This window comes from Sceloporus occidentalis, unplaced genomic scaffold (genome assembly GCF_023333645.1).
Source record: "Sceloporus occidentalis isolate IW3139 unplaced genomic scaffold, rSceOcc1.0.p SCAF_1, whole genome shotgun sequence".
Classification (NCBI taxonomy): Eukaryota; Metazoa; Chordata; class Lepidosauria; order Squamata; family Phrynosomatidae; genus Sceloporus; species Sceloporus occidentalis.
The window spans coordinates 171,333,547-171,356,219 of NW_028316981.1; the positions used below are offsets into that span (position 1 = coordinate 171,333,547).

The 22,673-nt window shown below is 40.5% G+C and overlaps 1 protein-coding gene across 11 annotated transcripts in view; it reads left to right on the forward strand.

The window, feature by feature from the left end:
- R3HDM2 (R3H domain containing 2) overlaps positions 1 to 22,673 on the forward strand; it is a 189,182-nt gene that overhangs the window by 87,836 nt on the left and 78,673 nt on the right. For all 11 annotated transcript variants that reach the window (XM_089482287.1, XM_089482299.1, XM_089482303.1 and 8 more), the window contains 4 exons: positions 15,217 to 15,413; positions 17,230 to 17,271; positions 20,277 to 20,363; positions 21,462 to 21,585. In XM_089482287.1, the coding sequence (XP_089338413.1) occupies positions 15,249 to 15,413; positions 17,230 to 17,271; positions 20,277 to 20,363; positions 21,462 to 21,585 (418 nt within the window). In that variant the 5' untranslated portion in view covers positions 15,217 to 15,248. The remainder of the gene's footprint in view (positions 1 to 15,216; positions 15,414 to 17,229; positions 17,272 to 20,276; positions 20,364 to 21,461; positions 21,586 to 22,673) is intronic.

Here is a 22,673-nt window from a genome sequence, read left to right on the forward strand (position 1 = left end):
CTGTCAGAAATTCTTGGACTGAAACTCCCATCAGCCCTAGTCATGTTATCCAATAGTGAGGGATGTTGTAGTTTCAGTCCAGTGCCATCTGGATGTCACACACCTTTTCCATCCTTGATACAATCAATGCCTGTTTTAAAAATCCAGCTTTCAGTTGAGGACAGCAGACAAAGCTTTGAGCAATGTTAATGGTAGTTACTACCTGCTGGTTTAAACAGCCATGGGCCGATGGGTTTCAGATTAAGCCATGTTGTTTGAGGGTTGAGCAGCTGGATGGAGGGTGGCAGAATGGGCTGAATGTGACTTTCTTATTTCTACTCAATGACATTAGTTACTTGTTGCTCTTCATCTTGCAGCTTGTCCAGTGAGCTCTTTGTATCCAGTGGCTTTGGTTCCAGGAACCCCCATGGATACCAAAATTGTTACTGTTCCATTATATATAATAGTTCCCCATGGATACCAAAATTGGGTAAAGTTCCATTATATATAATGGTGTAGTAAAATGGTGTCCATATATAAAATGGCAAAATCAAGGTTTGCTTTTGAGAATTTATATTTTTGGGAATACTTTCAGGCTGTGGATGGTTGAATCTGTGGATATGGAGAGCTGACTTTAATGCAGTTTCAAGATTCAAGTCTTAGAACAATGTTTATACAGTCGGCCCTACGCATTTACGGATTTGACTTTGATGGACTATGTCAGTGATGGTGAACCTTTTTGGGGCCGAGTGCCGCAACTAAAAGCTTTTCCAGCATTGGGTGTTACCTGGTGCTGGGGGTGGGACTTCTGCCCTTCAAGGGCCAGATGTCTAGGGTGGGACTTCTCCCCCTGTGACTTTCTCAGCCTTCAGCTGCCTTCGGAAAGGTAGCCTGAGACTGGGAAAGGTTTGGGAGGAGGAGCAACAAGCATGCCCCTCTCCCTCCCTTTTGTGTCTTTCCTGGCTTCCAGCTTCTTCCGGAGAGGCAGCGGAGGCTGGGAAAACTCTGAAAGAAGGAGAAACAGGCTTGCACGCCTGTTCCACCTTCTCTTAGCTGGGTGCAGGGCCAAATTGCGTCGCATGGTACGCATACCATATGTTTGCCATCACGGCTCTATGTCCTCCAGTGCAACTCTGTGATCAACTTCCACTAAAGGTCACACTTAAGGACCTAGAGATTTGTGGAGAGAATACTTCTCTGGCATTTGTAGGTCCTCTAGCACAATTCCATGGTCAGTGTCTAGCAGATGCAGAGTTGTGCTGGAGGACTTAGAGGTTCCTAGAGAGGTAATAATAATAATAATAATAATAATAATAGGATTTATTTATATGCCGCCCAATCACTGGGAATCCGGGTGGCTTACAACAGAGGGGATAATAAAAAGACGGTTCCCTGCCCTCAGGCTTACAATCTCCCAGGTTTAAAAAATTGTGTTTTTTGTTTGTGATTTTTCCCCACATTCATGGGGCTCCTACCCCTAACCCCAGCAAATGTGGAGGGCCCACTATACTGGTAGCTTTAGAGCTGTTAGTTGTTGTGTCATTGCTCATTTTGGGCCAAAGGAAGGAATTGCAGGAGGGACCAGCTGTGGAAATTCCCCTGCACTCTTAGGAAAAATGGGCCGGGTGTCATATTCTGACCCATAAGTCATTCATTGCTATGAACAACTGGAGGACTATACTTGTTGGCTGCAGACTGCCTTCCCTTGCCCCTCAACTATACAAAAGTTGGGTCTGACAGTTTGCAAGCTTTTTGCCTACTAGCAGAAGCACTTTTTCAGTTGCCTTGTATTTGGATGAGTGTGTTCCATGCCTGGGGGTTTTGACAAGAGGAGAACCCTCTTAGCTTTGAAACTTTATTGCACGAGAGACATGTGCAGTAGTTTTTGGTTTTGTTTTGTTTTTTTAAAAAAGAAGCCTAGAAACGTAGATGATGATGATAAAAACCCCTCTTGTCTTTTTGCTCATAGCGATAGAGCCTGTTACCATGGAGGCATGATTCAGATTGGCTGACCTAGAGGCCAATGAGCAAATAGAAGACAAGAACATTGTCATTTAACCTTGCAGGGTGTACTAATTCAGTGAGATGTGACGTTAATGCCAAAACCTTGTGTTGAGTTGTGCAACGGAAATACTTAAACCAGCAGAAGGAGGTTGCTGTGGCCCATGAGCTTTCCACTTCTTCCTGCAGATAATTTTGTTTTGTTTTGTTTTGTTTTTGGTGTGTGGGGGATGAAACAACATTTGTGTTCTTTCTCACTTCTTTTGTTTGGCCAAACAGATGTTGAGAAAGGCTATGCATTTTGTAGCCCGAAGCAACTTTTTGATTGCAATCTTTTGTGATCTGCAAGGCCTATGGAAGTGTGGGGCTCTCCACATTGCCTTGCAGAGCAAACAGAAACATATTATTTTGTGGGTGCTTCTCATTTTACTTCCATGTTTCTTTAGAACAGGAGGAATGTGATTTTAATGTCACTATTTTCTTGTAGTCTGAAAAACTTCTTACAGATGTGTTAACCTTCTCTGAATGATGGGTGGCAACAGTTAAGAATGGCTTAGGAAGCTGGGTACTTAGCCTGGAGAAGAGAAGGTTCAGGGGTGCCACGGTAGCCATGTTTAAATATTTGAAGGGGTGTCATATTGACGATGGAGCAAGCTTGTTTTCTACTGCTCCAGAGACTAGGACTCAGAGCAATGGATTCAAGCTATAGGAAAGGAGATTCCACCTAAACATCAGGAAGAACTTCCTGACAGTAAGAGCTGTTGTACAGTGGAATAGACTGCTTTGGAATGTGATGGAGTCTCCTCCTTTGGAGGTCTTTAAACAGAGGCTGGGTGGCCATCTGTTGGGGATGCTTTGCTTGTGAGTTCCTGCATGGCAGAATGGGGTGGAGTGGATGGCCCTTGTCTGCTCTTCCAGCTCTATGGGTCTGTGATTCTCTTGCACAGCAACAATAATTTAATGTAAAATCATTTTGACTAGACTCTGAGATTAGCAACATACATCTTTCATCATATCTGTTTAAGCCAGACCAATGTAAATCTGGTTTGGATCACACAGTAGCTGATAGATGTTGGTATAGGGAGGAGGTACAATAAAGGTACAGACTTTCCTATAGTGATATAAATTATTTCTTTCTTTTTACATTATTTTATTACTGACTCCCAGAAATTGTAATTTTAGGGCAGTGTCTCTTACTATGCAGTTAACCACCATTGTAGTCTTCAAGTTGTTTCTGACTTATGGTAACCCTATTACAGAGTTTTCTTGGCAATATTTGTTTCCTCTGAGGCTGAAAATGTGTGACTTGTCTATGGCCACCCTGTAAGATTTAAAGCCGGAGTCGTAGACCAAATTTTCAAACCACTACATCACACTAGTGTTTAGCTACCACCTTATATTTGGGAGAGGTGTATATAATTAAAAACAGGCTGTGGTGTTTAGAGATAAGGCTGAAGACACAGAGATGAGCTGATTATTAAACCTACAAAAAGAAGACATGGTTGACTTTGTGCCCTGACTGTAAGCTTTCTGGAAGCATCTAAGCAGTCAGTACTGAGAACAGAATGATTGATGTACATCGATTTTTGGTTTGATTCATCAAGGCTGTTGTTAATTTCTTCTGATGCCTCAAGGAGAACTCACCATTCTAAGTGACTGCAGTCAGCTCTCCATATCCATGGATTCTGCATCCATGGATTCAGCAATCCACAGCATGAAAATATTTCCTCCCCCCCTCAAAAAAAAAAAAAAAAAAAATCCAAAAGGCAAACCTTGATTTTGCCATTTTATATAAGAGACACTATTTTACTATCCTGTTGTATATAATGAGACTTGAACATCCACAGATGTTGATATCCATGGAAGGTCCTGGAACCAAACTCAAGGGCCCTATTGTACAAATGTTTCTGAAAGTCACCCTTGATGTCACCTTAGATTTATATGACTTCTGTTGGGCCAAACCAGATGTGATGGTTTTATTAGTTGCCCACTGTACCACACTGGGTCCTTTCTATTCTGTAGTGTTTTGCAGAATTGATCTTGCTTTCCCATACCCATGTGCCATCTCAATACCTGGCAGGAGGTGTGAAAGACCAGAATAGGATGGTATCACACCAAAGAGAAATTCTGGAAGATGCTAATGGACCCACCCCCACAGTTACTCATGGCAGATCCTATACTATATTGGCTGTAATATAGTTGATGAACTACTGGAATGTGTGTTGGTGAATGACTAGAAAAACGGTGTGGTATAGCCAAGTGACCTTAGAACCATTAAACCTCAGTCATATTGCTTTCTGCATTTATGTTTCTCTTCCTCCCTTGTTCTCTTCTGGAACAATCTTTGTGACAATTCTTCCATCGCTTACTGTATATTGTTTTTCATCTGAAAATTTACTGCTTCTCCTGTTCTTTTCCAATCAGTATCTTCATGTATTCCAGTCAGTGGGTCAGTGACTCTGTCCACAAATTATATTGATAACTTTGCTATTTTAGACACAGCAAAAATGCTGTTTGGCTAATAAAAAAGTGGACCTGATTCTATACAGTAAGCCCTTGGTATGTGCTGAGATTTGGTTCTAGGATCCCTCCATGGGTGCCAAAATCTGTGGATGTTGAAGTCCCATTATATACAGTGGCATAGTAAAATGGTGTCCTTTATATAAAATGACAAAATCAAGGTTTGCAGATGTGTGTGTGTGTGTGTGTGTGTGTGAGAGACAGAGACTATTGACAAGCCTTGGATAGTTGAATATGTGGATAAAGAATCTGTGGATGTGGAGGGCTGATTGTCATTATATCATGACAGTTAAAGGAAGAGAACGTGTTGGATCCTGAGTAACTTAGCATCATGACTGTTAATTACTGCTGGGACCTACCTCTTGGGATAGTCTGGCAATCCACTGTTTTCGTTTTGATGCCATATTTTTGTTGGTGGCCTGTGAAGCACTTGGTGTCCCACGGCCCTTTAGCCTCAGCTTGACTTTTCACAAATTACATCTGTGGCTCCACAGAAAAGGAGTATGGAAACAGAGAGGGGGATTCCTTTTGACTTCTGGACAACTGTAAAAGAGGACAGGCATTTTTTCTCCAATTCAAGTATTGACTTCAGTAGGTCAGGTGAAAACAAATCTTTTTTTTGAGGAGGGGGGGGGGTCTGTGTTGGCTTAATTCCACTTACCTAACTCTTCAGACTAAACAGAGAAACCAACATCTCTGCTGCCCTTAGTGTTTTTTCCTCCCTCTTCCTTCCCTGACCCAGATTTTAGTTGGTGGTTTCCCTGATGCTCTATCTACGTAATTTGTCTTATTTCCCTGGCGAAAGTGATTTGCGTCTCTTGTCCTGTCCTAGTCACCCACCTCCTTCTTCCTTCCTGAGCTGCATGAGCTCCTGCTTTCTCTGCAAGTCCTGCTTGCCACAGTGGATCATGTCAGCCGCCTCCTTGCTCCCTCCCACACTTGTCCTGAGGGAGTGAATGCTGATTCATTCACACAGAAAGGAAAGCCGCCTTGAGAAGGAGCCCTTTCCCTCCCTTTAATGAGAAGCTTCAGTGGAACATGCAGTGCTGCTGCTTTTAATTTGAGTACTTGGAGGAATAATCCAGAGGGTGTTCATTGTATGTTTGATATCTGCAAACACATAGGCTCTTGTGAATGAGGAATGTATAGAACTGGCTCCTTCAGCTCTCTCCCACCAGGGGCAGGGAGGAGGAGGTATTTTTCTTTTTGCGTCATGAAAGACGAGGTGGAGGTACCAGCCCATGCACCGCCACTTCAGCTAAAGGTACTGGTTGATTTGTGCAGGGGGGGAAGATGTCACATTTAGAGGCACTGAAGGTGAGAAAGGTTAACTATTTTACCATGGTTATGTAAAATAATCATGCCATAAAAAAGCTGTTCCTTCCAAGACTGCAGCTTCACTGTGAATTTGTGGTTGTGTAATTCAGAGGAAGGATCTGGCAAAACCATCTCGTGAATATTCCTTGCCAAAGAAAACCCTGTGAAATTCATGGGGTCACTATAAGTTGACAGATGACTTGAAGACACATATATACACATACAATGCACTGAAAAATATTGAGGTTGATGTGTGTTATGAAAAGCTTTTTTGCTTTAAAAGCTTTTGCATATGCTTTAAAAGCTTTGGCATCGTTTGTGGCTCCCTGGAACCATGCAAATCCTCAAAATGTCATTTCAGTGACCCACTAATTTAGCAGCAGTAAAAAAAGGGGAGCAAGTTCTTCTTTTGCATAAGAACAGAGGATGAGCCTTGGTGGCCTGACTAGTTTAGTACCCAGTTCAGACAGTGGCCAGTCAGTTGCCTGTAGGAAGTCTGCCAGCAGAACATGAGTCCAACTGTATCCTCTTCCAGCTTCTGTTCCCTGGAAGCTGCACAGAGCAGTGTGCTGTCTCTGGTACTGGAGGGAATATATCTTTTGTTGTGGATTTTGTAAAAGAGGACTTAAGTACTCAAGATATTGTTACATTTCCCCGCTTTCTTGGTTTGAGTTGCCAGCAAGTCAGTTGTGGCCTGTGCACTTTCTCTTTATTGTTATACTAAAGCGTAATGGCTGCATTGATTTCCAAGTAGAATACCACCTTTCAGTACATTCTTAGAGGTAGGAATGGGCAGCTTGAGGCCACAAAGACAAACCTGGTCCCTTCAGGAATACTAATGTTTCCCTAATTAAAATTACAGATTTCAAATAAAACTTATATTCTCCAGCCACCCATAAATCCAGAATTACTACTTTCCCCCTCCTATTGTATCTTGTTTCATATGTGTATAAAAACAGTACATGGTGCATTCCTTCTGACATTGCTCCCATTTAAAATGCATGAGGAAGGCTTCATATTCATCTGTGCCAGATACTACTTGTAGGTAGAAGGGTAGCTCAGCAGGAAGAAGTTAATTTTCCTTCTTGATGTGTTAGATTTCCATGTACATAGAATTTCTGATATGGTGTGCTGTTCAAAAATATGACTTCTTCTATGCATCCTGCAGATGGACTCAGTAGAGAAGGTGAATGGAACAAGTGGTCCAGTGAAAAATATCATTATTCAAATTTATCATATGCTTACAGGGTCTGTTTCCCTAATGCTATTATAATTTTCAAATAAATTAAAACATAAACAATACATCCACAATAAAGCTCTTGTAATGTCATTTGTATAAACAATGGAAGGCAGGAATTTTAAAAAGTTCATAAAGTTCAAACATAAAACCAATATATTTTTTGCCAAAAATGTTCTTTCAGTATCACTTAGCTGGTTAGTGTCCCTCTACTGATGGAAATGTTTGCCCGTGGAACAGGGAAGGGATGATGTGGTGGGAAGAGAGGACTTTCCACTTCTTTGCTCCTAAGTGTTACCCTTGTGCATGTTGGGGCAGGAGCTTTGGCTATAGTCTGCTAGTGGTTAGAAAAAGTTGTTCTATGAGGTCTGAAGTTGACTGCCCTATGGCAATGCTAGCCCATGCTTTTTCTTGGCAAGATATATTCAGAGTGGGTTTGCCATTGCCTTCCTATTAGGCTGGGAGAGAGTGTGACTTGCCCAAGGTCTCCAGCCAGTCTCCATGGTTGAGCTGAGATTTGAACCCTGGCCTATTAGAGGCCTATTCTATGACTCAAGCCACTATACCATACTGTCTCTCTAGAAAAAGTTACCTTTTCAGAAGTTGATGTTCTTGCTGGTGGCATGGACAAAAGCCAAAGCCGCATGCAGCCGCCTTCTCTCCCTTCTACTGTAGAACAGATTTTAGGCTTCTTCCAGCACTTGAGGATACACTGGTGTTGATTTTGGTGTCCTAGAGTTCATGTGCAAATTCATTGCTCTCTTCCCATTTGGCAATGCTTCCATAGGTGTTGAAAGGATGTTCCTTGAGAAGAGTGCTCTTATTGGATTTGGGGTGGGAAGTACCACCTTGCGTGCTCCATAATTAATTATTGCCATTACATTAAAGAAGGTCATTTACTGTTGTCCATTCTTTTGGAGGTTTTTTAAAAAAATTGTGAGACCTCTGGATCCACTTCATATGTTGCTTTATCTATTTTTTGGGTTTAGTTTCTGAAGAAAGTCACACATGCACGATGAAACGCATGAAGATTGATGCTGCTGTGTTTTCTGTTGCAGTTACATAGTTTTCTTCCCTTATGCTATGTCTTATTACATATGGTTGCATGCCAACTTCTAAGTGGCTAGAGAATACATGAGAAGTAATTGAAAGTCTGTCAAGTAAATCAATAGGCTGGCCATGCCAAGTATGTCATTAGCTCTTCTCAGGTGTTGCTGCTTCGGAGCAGGGCTGATTTACCATGGGGTAAATGCAACAGAAACACGATTTAGCCATCTCTCTTAAGGTCTTGCCTGTAATATACCACAAGTTTATTATGGGGACCTGATCTTATCTATGATAATACCATGGCAATAAACAACCCAGTAAAGTAGATATAGAGAGCCGGGAGTCTACTGGAGCAAAAAGCTCTGTGTTAGCTGGCTGTATTTCTGTGATATGTGTCACCTGAGTGGGCACACTCACTCTACCAAACAAGCTGGTTATCAGTCTGTGTGAGTGGGTGTCTCTTGGCATTTGTCTCAGAATCTGATTGTATGCTTTTTTAAAAAGAAGAAGAAAGGCAGGAGTGAGGAACATGGATTTTCTCCTCTTTCTCCACCAGACAGCACGGATGAGAAATTTCTGGAAGAAATTCAAAATCAGCTCAGGGATGATGGGGATTTTAGCCCAAGCATCATACTGGAGAAGCTTGATTTAGGTCCAAAACACACTGCAGAAATAATCCAGTTTGAGTCAGCTTTAACTGTCCTGGCTCAATGCTAGGGAATTCTGGGAACAGTAGTTTTGCGAGACTTTTAGCCTGCTGTGTCAGGGAGTTCTGGTGCCACAATAAACAACAGCTCCCAGGATTTCTTAACGCTGAGCCAGGACAGTTAAAGCAGTCTCAAACTGGATTATTTCTGCTGTATGTTTTGGACCTAAGACATTCATGGTAAAATAAGCTCCCTCTCAAAGTGTGGTGTATGTCTTCAACATCCCATGCCAGTTTTAGGCAGTTGTTAAGGAAGTAATTCTTTTCATTGACACCTTACATAGATTTATAGTGAACATTCACTACTTGTCCAATTGTAATCTACATTTACATTAAATTAATTTAAATTGGATTTTCCACCCTCCCTCAAATTGGCATTGTGTTTCCCTCCTCTCTAATTACTGTACAGTTAAAAGGGTAACCAAAATATCTTAAGTTATAACCAGTCCACGAAATGATATACAAGACATGGATACTCATGGTTAGAGAACCATAGAATCAAAAGTAAAATGGCTCTCCAGTCTAACTCACTGATACAGACCAGATTATCACGTATACATCGCTGGATAAGACCAACAGCAGTTGCAGAGAGATCTAGGAACCTATTATGATTTATCCATCCATTTCAGAGGTGGAAATTGTGAGGCTTCCCAGATGTTCTTGGACTACAATAAGGCCCATGGGAGCTTCAGTCCTGCAGCATCTGGAGGGCTGCATGTTCCCCATTCCTCCTGTATGGGGCTGCAAAAAGGATAAGGGAATATGATCTGCAGGGCTCAAAGAGCTGCTTCCAAATAGTTGTTAATGTGCATCATTTCCTCAGCTTTCATAATGCAAAGGTGGAAGGGCAGTACATTGAGGGGGGATGAACATTTACATCAATACACACACACACTCCAAATGCTGCAGCTTTTAACTGTGACATAAGAAATACCATGTGTCTCCATTCTGAGAAATAATGAGATACAACAAGAAACTGTTTGCTGTCAAGCCGCAGTGTGAGGCTGATGAACGGTACCTTTTCTTTTTCTTTTTGTTAGTGATTTTTAGTCCACTGTGCCTGCCAGTGAGGAGAGAACCTCAGGTGAAACCAGCATCCTCAGTCTGCCGTTCTGTATGGCATGCTGCCTAGAGACTTGCTTGTGGGATTTATGACTCTTTTCAGACTCTCTGTTTCAGAAACAAATTCATTAGTGAAAGTAATAGAAGCAAAATGGGGCTGAAATAGTTATCTTGTGTGAGGAAAGTGCTGTCTTTATAAACTTGTTGAAATCCCTGTTTCTGGACACCATCCCCACCACCCCTACAATATCTTATAGTGTTGGAAGCAGTTTCCATTTTACTGAGAGAATCTCCACTGTTGAATTGGGACTATATTGGGTCCCCCCCCCTTCCAAGCAGTAAATGAATGAAATCTAAGTTTTGCTACAAGAAATCAACAATAACCAAAGCAGGCAAAACTGCTTACCGTGTGTAGGATTGATCGGTTGGCATGCTTCTTATTTTGACTTTGGAATTGTTTTGTCAAAAGTGGTTTGGGCATATCTGGATGAATTGGGGATAGTTCAAAAGCAGTATGTGGCCACAGACCGGCTTGATGAGCTGCATGGGTGTCTTTTCTCTTGGGTACTGGAGCTACTTAGTGTCTTTCTTCAATGTCTTCTGCTATATTGTCACAGTGATAAGAGCTATAAACCTATTATTTTTAAAAACAAAACAAGAGCAACAACAATAACTTTAATAATGTTGTTCATTTATATTCTGTTTTTCTCCTAATAACAGGGCTCGGGGCAAGATTACAAATTATTAAAATCAGAACAGATTTAAACCATATAAAACAACACTAAAAATAAAAATACAAAAGTTAAAAATACCCCATAGAAAATAAATTGTGTTTAGAAAGCATAAAGATCTCAGAATCATAGAGTTGGAGGTCAACTAGTCAGTGTAGGAATTGAGATCTAAAGCTTCCCTGAGAGGAGGCCATCCAACCTCTGTTTGAAAACCTCAAAAAAAGGAGAGACCACTACCATCTTTACCATACCTATCCATCCTGCTTGTCCACTTAATCATCTACAGGAGCTGAGTTGCTATAATACCTCTTGTTTAGAGATTGAGACTAAGGAGCGACTATGCAGTGCATCCAAGATAAGAAAAAGATGAATCCAAGACTTTTAAAACATTCAGGATCCAATGTACAACTACTACATGCATCATAGAGTACATTGTACAGCCTCTACATTCAACAAATCAACATAAGGCAGGGACAGAAAATGTTTTGTTCTCCTGATGTATTGGCCTGGAACTCCCACCAGCCGTACTCAGTATGAGAAGGATAATAGAGGTTGTAGTCCAAAACATCTCAAATAGGGGTGGACAGCTACCAAGTGTTGGGGTTTGAATTGTGTAGTTGTTGTTGGGTATTAGATGATGTGTTGTTGTTGTTCTTGTATGCCTTCAAGTCATTTCTGACTTTTGGCAACTGAATCACAGAGTTTTCTGGGGTTGAGAGTGTGTGATTTGCCAAAGATCAGCCAGTTAGTTTTCATGCCTGAGTGAGGAAATCAAACCTTGTTCTCCAGAGTCATAATCCAATGCTCAAATCACTACGCCATGCCTGTATACAGTGTGCCTGTGCCATACGTGGGCACACTATATGTGGCTTCCAGCTTATGCAGAAGCCGTGCTGCAATGAAATTAATACTGCACGCACCTGTGGTGTACACACTACCATGAGCACGCGTCCCATTGTTTCCAATGGGGCACAAGCATACGCGGATTTCCCCTTATGCGGGGGATCCAGAACAGATCCTGCACATAAGGGGCGGTCCCACTGTATTAGATGCCAAATTCTCTTTATCAGATATAGGGCCCATACAGCCAGGCCAAAATAAAGCTGCTTCGGGCCACTTTGGAGGTAGGCTGTTTAAATAATGCATGTGTCCTAAGAGGCCAGAAGCCATGCCAAAGCCATGCTCCAGTCCTAAGGAGTGGAGCACAGCTTTGGTGCAGCTTCTGGCCTCTTAAGATGCATGTGTCATTTAAACAGCATTCCTCCAAAGTGACTCAAAGCAGCTTTATTTTGGCCTGTCTGTACAGGCCCATAGTTTATGGAATGATTATAAGCCTGATAAATATATACTCATGTATAAGTCTAGAAATTTTAGGCAAAAAACTGACCCAAAAAACCTGGGCTGACTTATCTACTGGTCAGTGTAAGTACTGTACTTTAATTCTTATCAAAACAGGTACTATGCCCTGGTGAAAGGTGAAGCTTTTAACCTTTTTTTGATGTACCTAAAAGAAGCATCAACCCCCTCTACTATCTCATCCATCCAGTCTTTAGGGTGAGCACAAATAGTTGTGCCTTTCAAAACTTTTAAAGATCTTTAGCATCATTTCCCTTTACTTCAGCCTTTACATCTTTCATTTCATGCCCCTAAGTTTTACCCTCGACTTATCCACGGGTCATATCAAAATCCATAATTTTGGCCCCTTTCCACCCTTGTTTCACTAATGGATTGTTGTAGCCACTTATTGCTGCATTTGTAGTGAGACAGTGTCCTGTTGATGTTGTTGTTGTTTGCCTTCAACTGGATTTAAATTTGCATTTATCTATACAGATGCTGATTCCTCCATTTGGCTCCCTCATGCCAAATCCTTATACAAGGAAAGGTGTGAATCAAAGGGTAAAAAGAGTAACTAAAATAACTCCAGATTTACTTTAGACACACAAAAAAATGTGCATGTCTTATAGGATCATTTCTGATGGATGCTAAAACATTTAGCAGTCTATTGAAATCAGGAAACAGGCATTCAGAGCTTTGTGAATAGCGATCAAGGTGTGCTCTTCTGGTGTCATTGCTTAATTTCTTGAGCCTTTTGATAAGTATGTGGACATAAATGTTAAAAAAAAAGTTCATGACCAAAACTCCAGCCTCACAGATCTTAAAAACCACAGTGGAATGTGGAGAAGGTGACAGCATTTACTTGGATTTCTGGTGGCAAGATCCGTCTCTAAAAAAGCTCAAATCAGTACTAGATGTCTTACTGGCAGGAGATTGGTGTACTGTTCTTTTGGTGGCCCAGTCCTGCACGAGTCTTATGCTTTGCTCTGTTTGAGGCCATAGTAATGTGCCACCAACAGACCACTTCATTCCTTCTGCATGCTACTTGTGGAAGCCATAACAGAAAAACAAGAAGTATCCCTGCCCCAGACCTGCTGGCCCCCACTTCAGAAGCCCTTTGAGCCGGATGCTGCTGTTTCTTATGCTCTAGACGCTGTTAACAGAGTTTATTTCTATAGAACTTGGAACCAAATGGCTGTCTTCTTGTGGCATGGTAAGGTAGCAGTCACAGGGTTAGAGGATTGGGCTGAATACACTTGAAGGCCTACGGAGTGACAGATCATCATACCCTTCAAGCACAGGTGGCCGTATGCTTACACACATGAAATTACACTACTGTCCTCTCTGTTAATTACTAACACTCATTGGTTCTGTACTCAGTCAGCCATGTGGATTAGAAATGCCACTTCATGTCTTAGTTTGCATTGCTGTTTCCTTTTAAGCATCCCACCGATGGAAACACACAAAGGGGGATTAGTTATTCCTTAACATGAAAACCTGAGTGCTTTGGTTACTTATACAACAACATGGGTACAAGTTTGTCATCAGTCTTCACTAACGGTATAATAACTAACCTGCTATTTCTGTTTCCCCCTCTCTTCTCTGGGTAAATGCTTGTCTGAAGTATAAGCTGAAAAATAAGCAGTGCTGTATGTTCAGTGCTCTGTAAATGAAGTGAAAGAGAAATGACTTTGAACTGGCTTGTGAATATTAGAGATTCCCACACAGGACCAATAGTCAATAAATCTTCATAGGATCTGTTTTCTGTGGATTTCTGGCTAGTGCTTAACAAAGGGAATATAAACATTGTGTGTATTTTCCCTTTCTCTGCCTCCCAATTGCTGTATAGACAGAGTTTTCTAAGTAAGCTTGCGAGAGATTTAGTCAGGTGGATGCAAAGTATTGCATTCTCACAGGGCTCTACTGTGCATTCACATGTCTTCTCACTGTGCAGTTACACATGGATGTTCATTGTATACCATGCTAGATTGTTACAGACCAGACTCTACAGTTACCGTTGCTCCTGAATTTCACCTATAGCAAAAGTTCCAGGCAAATTGTGTGGTTCCTCCTGAAGTAAAACTGCTGGGGGATTTCAACTGAAATACCTGAAATATGGCTGGCAATGATTTTTTGGTGGCTGCTGCACAAATTCAGTAGTTGGGTGGAGGTATGTTTGGTTGTTTTTGGTGAAAATTGAACTGTTGGAAATCTCTGTGAGGTGCTAAACAGTTGAAGGAATTTTGAGGATGCAACAAAGTTTCAGTGATATTTGTGGAATTTTGCATGTGTTTCCAACACTTCTGTTTGACTAATAACACATGGTTGGGAATGACGTGGAAATAAAAGTCATTCTTTATGGGATCAAAAATGAATTGTCTCTACTTATTAACATGTATGAATTGGTTACAATCTTTGGTACTCAAAACAATTAGCATTAGATTTCTTGCTGATTAGCCCTTCCTTTTCTCAAAAAAATTCATATGACAGAATTGGGCATATACTTTTTTTAGTTTTAAGGGTATCGTATTCTGGTCCAAACCCAACTCTTAAGCCTTTTTCTTCCTAACCCCCTCCCCCTTGCCTCCAAAGTAAGGGCACCTAATTTGGAAGGATCAGCTTTAGCTGATTTCCATTTCTATGAAGCAAATTGATAAACATTCTGTTTTCCTCTTTCTTTGTCAGAGTTTTATAAGTAAGCTTCTTAGAGTCATGTTTGATCATATGAGCCTCCAAGTTGTCTGTTGTTTTACAATGATCCCATGAATTTAATAGGGTTTGCTTAGGCAAGGAATGCAGATGCAAATCAATGGATTCTCGCAGGGGTCTTTTGTAGACACTGAGCAGATATCTCTGTCAAATTATTGTGGTGTACTCAAGAAAATAACTGGGCAGAGTAGAAACCTACTTTTGCCCTGGTGAGCCCAGAAATCAAGGGCCATATTTCATGTTAGGTTAAAACTAATTGCATTTAATATATTTTTTGAAGTTGCTGTTCAAGTAGAATTGATCAGGACTGAAACTGCAGCAGGGGGATACACTTCCGCCAATAGTTCTGATAAAAATCACCCTGCATAGAAGGGGATTGGTCTGGATGGCCCTTGAGGTCTCTTTCAACTCTGTGATTTTATTATTCACCCCCATCTCACTTCACTAGATACTGTTTGCATTAGGAGGTGAGGTCTCAGTAGTACTGGGTGGTTTCCTTCTGATTCAAATAACAAATATTATTAGAAAGAATAACCTGTATTGACCACCATCCCTGCTGTCTCTGTCTTCAGGTGTTCATTTCTAACAGTCTGTTGTGCTGAAGATGTCTAACAGTAACACGACACAGGAGACACTGGAAATAATGAAAGAGTCAGAAAAAAAGCTGGTTGAGGAATCTGTGAACAAAAACAAGTTTGTATCCAGGTCACCAAGCAAAGAAGAACTTGAGAAGGACGGGGAGGAGAATAGCACACGGCAAGAATCTCAGGTAACTGGAGGATCTGTCAAAACCACATCTGGGCCAGCAGGGCCATTCATGACACATTTTGATTGGCAGAAGATCATAGACTCTGCTCAGGGAGAAGTTTTATTCCAGTACTGTTTTAGAATTTGCTTAATTAGAGATTCCAGAGATTATATCCTTTCTCTAGCATCCTCAACTGCACAGAAGTCTCCTGCTCGCTTGAAACAATTGAGATTTTCTCCTTGGTGCCTCTTATAGCTATAACTTGGGACACCCGTGTGAAGCTCTACCTTCTCTCTTCTTAATCCCTCCCCAGAGCCCAGCATGCCTTCAGTCTAATCCTGTTATCCCCATCCACAGCTCAGATGGAGTCTAAGCATTGCATTTGTTCACACAATTGTCCTTGGGCTACCTTTGCTTCTACTCTGTTCCTCTCTTGTGTCCCAACAGTGTTAAAATTTGGATCCTCTATTCCTTGGGGCAGTGGTTTCTCTGTTATGTAATGTTCCACATCTCCTAGAAATAACAGTAATAAATAAACATTGGAGCCCCAGTCATATACAGCATTTTGTTTCTACTGGTTACCTGCCCATCGTTTTGAATGTAGTATCAAGCTGGTAATATTTTAAACAGTATCTGTTTCAGATATTTTTGTGTTGCTATTTGACTTTATAGCAAGGTGTGCTGGATTTTTCAAGGAAATATCCCCCAAGACCATTTTGTTTTCTTTGTCTTTTGCATAAAGGGGTTTTCTGCATTGCTTACAGAGCAATGTGTCTCCTTATTCTTTGTACATCATACTGAGTTGAATGAGAGTTTCACCCAGTTCACAACATGTAGGATTGCCATTAAGTGTGTCTGTGGTTGCTTCATCACATATGCCCATCCAAAGTGGAAAAACAAACAAATCTAATTCAGCAGCAGCATTAGCCTTTTTGCAGCATGGCAGTTTAGTTCATATTAAATGCTAAAGAACATAGCATTTAGCAGGCAAACACCTGCCTCACCAATCTTGCAATCTAAAGGCGAGTGGTAGAAAGAGACAACAATGTGAAGGAAGAGACAAAAAACAGACATTGATATATAAAGGACCAATGTGAGCAAATGCTGTTACAAGTACTTAGATTATACTTCAAGAGTGATAAATGTGGGGGTTTGATTAATAGGATGTGCTTGAAAGATGGAATTCAGATGAGAGAGAGGATGACCATGACTTTTAAAGAATTCAGTTTTAGGTGCAGGTTTAAATTCTTGGACCTGGATGACTAAAGTGGGTTTGCCCACTTCATGCTTACTGCATTTGTTTATTTGCTTTTTAAACCTTTATGGTAATTTCTTGCCACAGATTTGACTTTGCTCTAAATGTATGTAAAAGTAGCATGTTTTCATTACATTCTCGCAAGATGAGGTATGCCATGGAAACGATGGCAGCATGATTTTGTGACGTGAAATTGAGCTATTAATAACAGCCCCTGTGGCTATCAGGATCATTATCCTATTAGGATTTAGATATAGGCATAGAATTTCACCAACCATATAATTTGGAACTTATTTAGGGACAAGCAGCCAGTCCTTGGAGGAAGCAATTATGTGGCAAAATGCATTTTCAATGAGCTGTCACCTCTCTGTGCTCTCCCAACCACCACCTATACCTATTCTGTCCCTTTAAAGCTAGAAGTGGCAAAATAGTAGAGCAGTTAGCTGGATGTTTGGGATGCATGTTCCATAACAGGCATTTGGATAATGCATTTTGATTTATTTTCTAGCATGTATCTTAACACTGCATAGTATGCACAAAGTAGCTTTTCCATCTCCTCCCCTCACCCTTTTATTTTTGCAGAGGCGAATATCCAATCATGGGCATGCTAGAAAAAGAGCCAAGGTAAGAGACTCTCTATTCTCCTTTCCTTGGTTATATCATATAATGCTCCAGATGTGGGTCATCAAGAGGAGCTTGTATGAATGTGAACCCATTACTGTCATCCTTGCCACTGAGTTCCCCACCCCACCCTGGTACTTTCTGTCCTGTCAGTGTTCCAAATTGGACTTGTCTGTTTCTTCCTTGAAAACATTTATGTTCCGATTAACCCCCTTGTCTATCACTGATTTAAGAGCATCACATGCTAAAGTCATGGTGTGTCCTCTTAGTAAAGCATATGCAGCACACTTAGATGACAAAAAGATGGAAGGCAGGGTAGTATTATTTGTCTTCCTGGCTGCCTTATAGCTATGAAACTGCCTCCTCTGGTGCAGGAAACATAGGCCTGTTACAGACTGCCAAAATAAAGCTGCTTTGGGTCTCTTTGGAGGTATGCTATTTAAATGATGCATGGGTCCTAAGACTCTGGAGGTCGCACCAAAACCACATTCCATTCTTAAGCACTGGAGTGCAGCTTTGGTGCAGCTTCCTGATTCTTAGGATGCATGCATCATTTAAACAGCATACCTCCAAAGAGACCCGAAGCAGCTTTATTTTGGCAGTCTGTAACAGGCCATAGTCAGTTGTTTTATACTCAGTGAGACCACTGATCCATCTAATTCAGTATTATTGACAAGTGGGAATCTTTCTTATTCTCCTATTAGACGATCCAGGAACTGAACCTAGAATCTCCCATTGTGCCTTTTGTAGAAGCACTGTCAAAAAATTCTATTTGGGCAAGCTTTAGGTGTCCAGATTTAGCCTTCCTTCTTACTGAGGCAATAAATCTGTGTCTGGAGAGTAGCACTTTTCACTGTACATATGGTTCACATAATTCAGTGCCCCACTTGTGCAAAAAAAAATTCATAACTCATAAGAGAAATTTTATATTGGGGGAAGATTTTGCTAGGATCCATTTCTCCAGCACACTACCTTTGTATATGAGGGATTAATCTTAGTGTTTGTTTTGTTTTTTTGGTATGAAGAGCATCCAGCTATGAGATCCAACACCTGCAGTCTAGAAAAGATGCAGATTCATTACCTGAGCAAGAACTCTGTCTCAGGATGAGGAATGAATGCTTAGTATTTCTGACTTTTTATTTGTTGAGGTACAATTTTTATTAAGATGTATCGGGATTTTATTTTTAATTTTGGGGTTTTTGAGATTATATAGCTGTAAAATTTTACTTTTCTCCTCTACATTGGCTCCCTTACACACTAGTCATATGCATTTTTAACATCCAACTCTTTACCAGAGTAGAGAGTATTTTAGCTGTGGCCCCCAGAACCCTATTCCAGCATGATTGTATTTGTCAGTGTGATAAACTTATGTGTTTATTGTCAGTCTCCTCCTCTCTCTTTCTCTCAGAAACAAAAACACATACATCCATACCACCCAAAAATCCTTTTGTCCAAATAATAATAATAATAATAATAATAATAATAGGTTTTATTTATATACCGCCCAATCACTGGGAATCCGAGCGGTTTACAATAGAGGGGATAACAGACAGTTCCCTGCCCACAGGCTTACAATCTAAAAGACACGACACAAAAGGAGAAGGGAATGGTGAGGGAGGGAGGGAATCAGGTCCAGCATTCTTCTCTCCCTCTGAGGCCTGGACCAAGGCAGGTGGACCAGAGGGAGGGCTCTTCTTCTTCATTTTAACTTTTCATTTAAATGCTACTAGATGTTCTCTAAGCAGGTAAAGTGGTAGCTGTGGTAAAATAGCCTTTTAATTAAGTCAGAATCATTCTGATAAATCATTCAGGGTTGCAGCTTATACTCGACTATAAGTTGACCTCATATATAAGTCAAGATCAGGTTTTGTAGCCAAAATTATGGATTTCGATATGACCCATGGATAAGTAGAGGGTAAAAGTTAGGGTCAAGTAACAAAGATTGTAAAGGATGAAGCAAAGGAAAATGATGCCAAGGTACTTGCAAAATGCCAGCAGGCTAACTGTTGATACTCAATTTAAAGTCTGGATGGGTGAGGAGGGAACTATGGTAAATGGTGACTATGCATTGTGTGTTGGAGGCAACCAGGCATAAGTGGGGCTAAGAAAACACACACATGTCAAAAAGGATGAAAAGGCAAATAAAAGAAAATGGTGACTGCATTAAACATGATTATACCATTTAACTTTATTGTGGTAAGGTTGTCTGAATTTAACCCAGGAAAGCTGACATACAAACATAAATATCTTATTCAAATTCTTCAAAGTCCGATTCCTCATTAGGAATAACCTTGTTGGAATTCTCTTTTCTGAGTAAATGATGAAATACAAGAGATTAGTCCATCCTGGGAGAACCTAAAAGATACACTAACTCCCCTCTATTCTCTGTGTCCCACTGGAGAGGAGAGCAAAAGTATGACACTGCTACCATTTTCCTTCCCAGACATTCATATTCTCCTGGAACAAACTAGCCTCTTTCCTTTGGCCACTCTGATTAGAGAAGGGATGTTTCCTTTTTTTTCTTTTTCTTTGATAAGCTTTAAGGTGCAGTACTTACATTAACATATAATTAGGTCAATCCAGGTTTTTTGGACCAATTTTTTTACTAAACTTTATAGTCTTATACATGAGTGAATACAGTAACTGGGGTGGTTTATCAGTCAGCATATTACATAATGGGTTCATTTACTTCAAGGAAGCCCAGTCATGGTTTTTGCCCATTAAGGCAGAGGCTAAGTGGTGTGCTGGATTACCGCACCATCCTTTCACTTCCATTGACAATATACCTGAATCTGATATAGGAAATATAGAGGAAGAATTTCTTCTGGCCATATGTCTGCAAATCATTGGTGCCTTATGCTAAATGCTGTATTGCCACTGAACAATAGGAATTTGTGTTTCTTATTGTTCTGTTGATACAATTAGCACAAATTGGCTAGCAGCTCAGGGATGCATCAAAGGGAGCTCTAGTCACCTGAACATTATCATAGAAGTTTTTGTCTTTTCAGTCTAATTCAAAGCTGAAGTTGGTCAGGAGCCTGGCTGTATGTGAGGAATCCTCAAATCCCTTTGTGGATGGGCTGTTGGAAACCCAGGTAAGACAAAATTGCAACTAAACTGCTTTTTCACTTTTGAAGAAAGACCACTATCAGTGATTTTCTTCCTCCTGGGTTAGACCATGGATAAAAATTTAGATTTAGCAAAACTTACTTGTACCTGCATTAGCCAAAGGAAAAATGGTGGTCCAGGTTATACTGTATCATGGATATCTGTTGTTGCTGTGTGCCTTTAAGTCATTTCTGATTTATGGCCCGAGTCACTAGGGTTGCAGAGCATGCGGCAACTGCACACTACAGAACCCTAGTCCGTATGGGCGGTGGCATCATGGTGGTGTCCTGTCCACATGGGCACCTCCATGATGACACTGCCTCCACGCAGCGTCTGCATGTCACTGCACATTGCTTTCAGAGGTTTGCTTTTTCCTTCCTCTGAGACTGAGAGTGTGCCTTGCCCAAGATCACCCAAAGGGATCCAAGAACTGGTCTCCAGGGTCGTAGTCCAAATGCTCAAGCCACTGCAACACACTGACTCTTAACATTGGTATGCTAGGATCCCAAGTTCCTATATTTTGTATCTATCAGTCCACATTCTCTGGTCATTATTTTATGAGATTCTATTTAAAGCAGTGTTAACACTGAGTTAATTTCCAGGCAAGGCTTTCAAAATAAGAAAAGAAAGCCTTTGATTTTTTTCAAGTTGCCATATTGACCTATGCAGGAGAATATATCTTCTTGCCTGTAGTAAATCATATCCATAGCATGCATTTATAGTCTGATTTTCTCTTGTTGACAGATGTCACATGTTTTGGTGATGTGTAGCATAGGGATGGGAGGGACTAAAAGACATTTCTACTTGGGCCCCAATCCATTTTCTATCAAGCTGTTCAATTTATTGCACTATATTTATTGCACTATAGACAGAGAAAAGGTTCACAGCATAAATAGCTTTAACTCTGAATAAATCACAAAAGCAAGCATAACATGTTTTAGTAAGAACAGGGTCCTGGAGTAATTAGCTAATCTGATCCAAAGTGAAATCCCTTTCCAGAACCAAATACAGTGATCCTCCAGATAGATGCTTCCCCACTTCATTTAATGGCAAAGCATTAGTTATGGCTTTTATTTTGTCACTAGGATATCATACAGTTGCATATCAATTGCCCTGACAAGAAAGATGACAAGTCTGCAAAAGATGGTCCTGAAAAGGAAGATAAAGAAAAAAATAAGGAGAAAGCCCCCAAGAAAATGTTGTCGCGAGGTAAGTATCTTAAGCTCTGGTTAGATATTTCTTTGCATTTCAGTGTCACATAAACAGACAAGGAGCATCTGTTCTTGGCATGGGTTTAGCTATTCTTCTAATAAATCTTTTCCATCCACACCTAGAGGTTTATACAATATACTTTGCCACTTTAAAATTTATTGCACTTTAGAAGAAGCAAAAATTCAGTACCAGAAATGTTTTTATAATAGTAAAGAAGATTTATGATTCCTCAGGACCCATTTACATAGTGCAAAAAAACATGATTATGCAAATCCATGTTTAAGATGCACATAAATGTTTGTATGGTGGGCCTTGTTCATCTGAATAGACTTATTCTGATAAAATCCTCCAGAACCTGAAGGGAGAAGATAAATTTTTTACTTTAAAAATGCCATCCTTATCATCTGATGTTGGCCATATAGCTACCCCTTGGTATGTTTTCTGTATAATTTACAGTAATTTCACTTACATTACTGAATATTCTTCCAGTTCTCCTTCCCTACAATTCTCCTCTATTCTGGGTTTTCTAGTTAGTCCCTACTTGATAACTAGCATTTCTTAGAGAACTTTCTTTGCTATAGCAATAACATTTTCTTATTGAAAGCACCAAGCAGCTTTTCATTGTCTTACTTGTGACAACCAAATATAACTTAGTTGATTGTACAGTTTCATTCTTTTTCTTTAAAAAACAAAACAAAACCACCATTAAGGTTAGAAATAGTCACTGTGCAATGCCACACAAGTGACAAAGAAGGTAAGTTACAGCACAGCAAGGTATTGGATTAACATATGAAGCGGCTTTGTTACTAAATCAGATGATTGGCCTATAGAGCTTGATGGTGTCTGATCTGTGGCTCTCCAAGGTTTTTTAAAAGCAGAGGGTTTCCTTCACTCTGTCACCTCGGATTGTTTTAGTAGTAATGCCACAATGGAGTGGCAGGTGATATGCCTACAAATCATACGCTCCAACACAGGGTACAGCTCTCTAAATAATAATTTGCAAGATACAGTTCTGTGCTCTACAGGTTTCCTGTCAGTATTTGGAAAATTGTGGCACTTGCTAAATGCAAATTGTGACCCTTGGA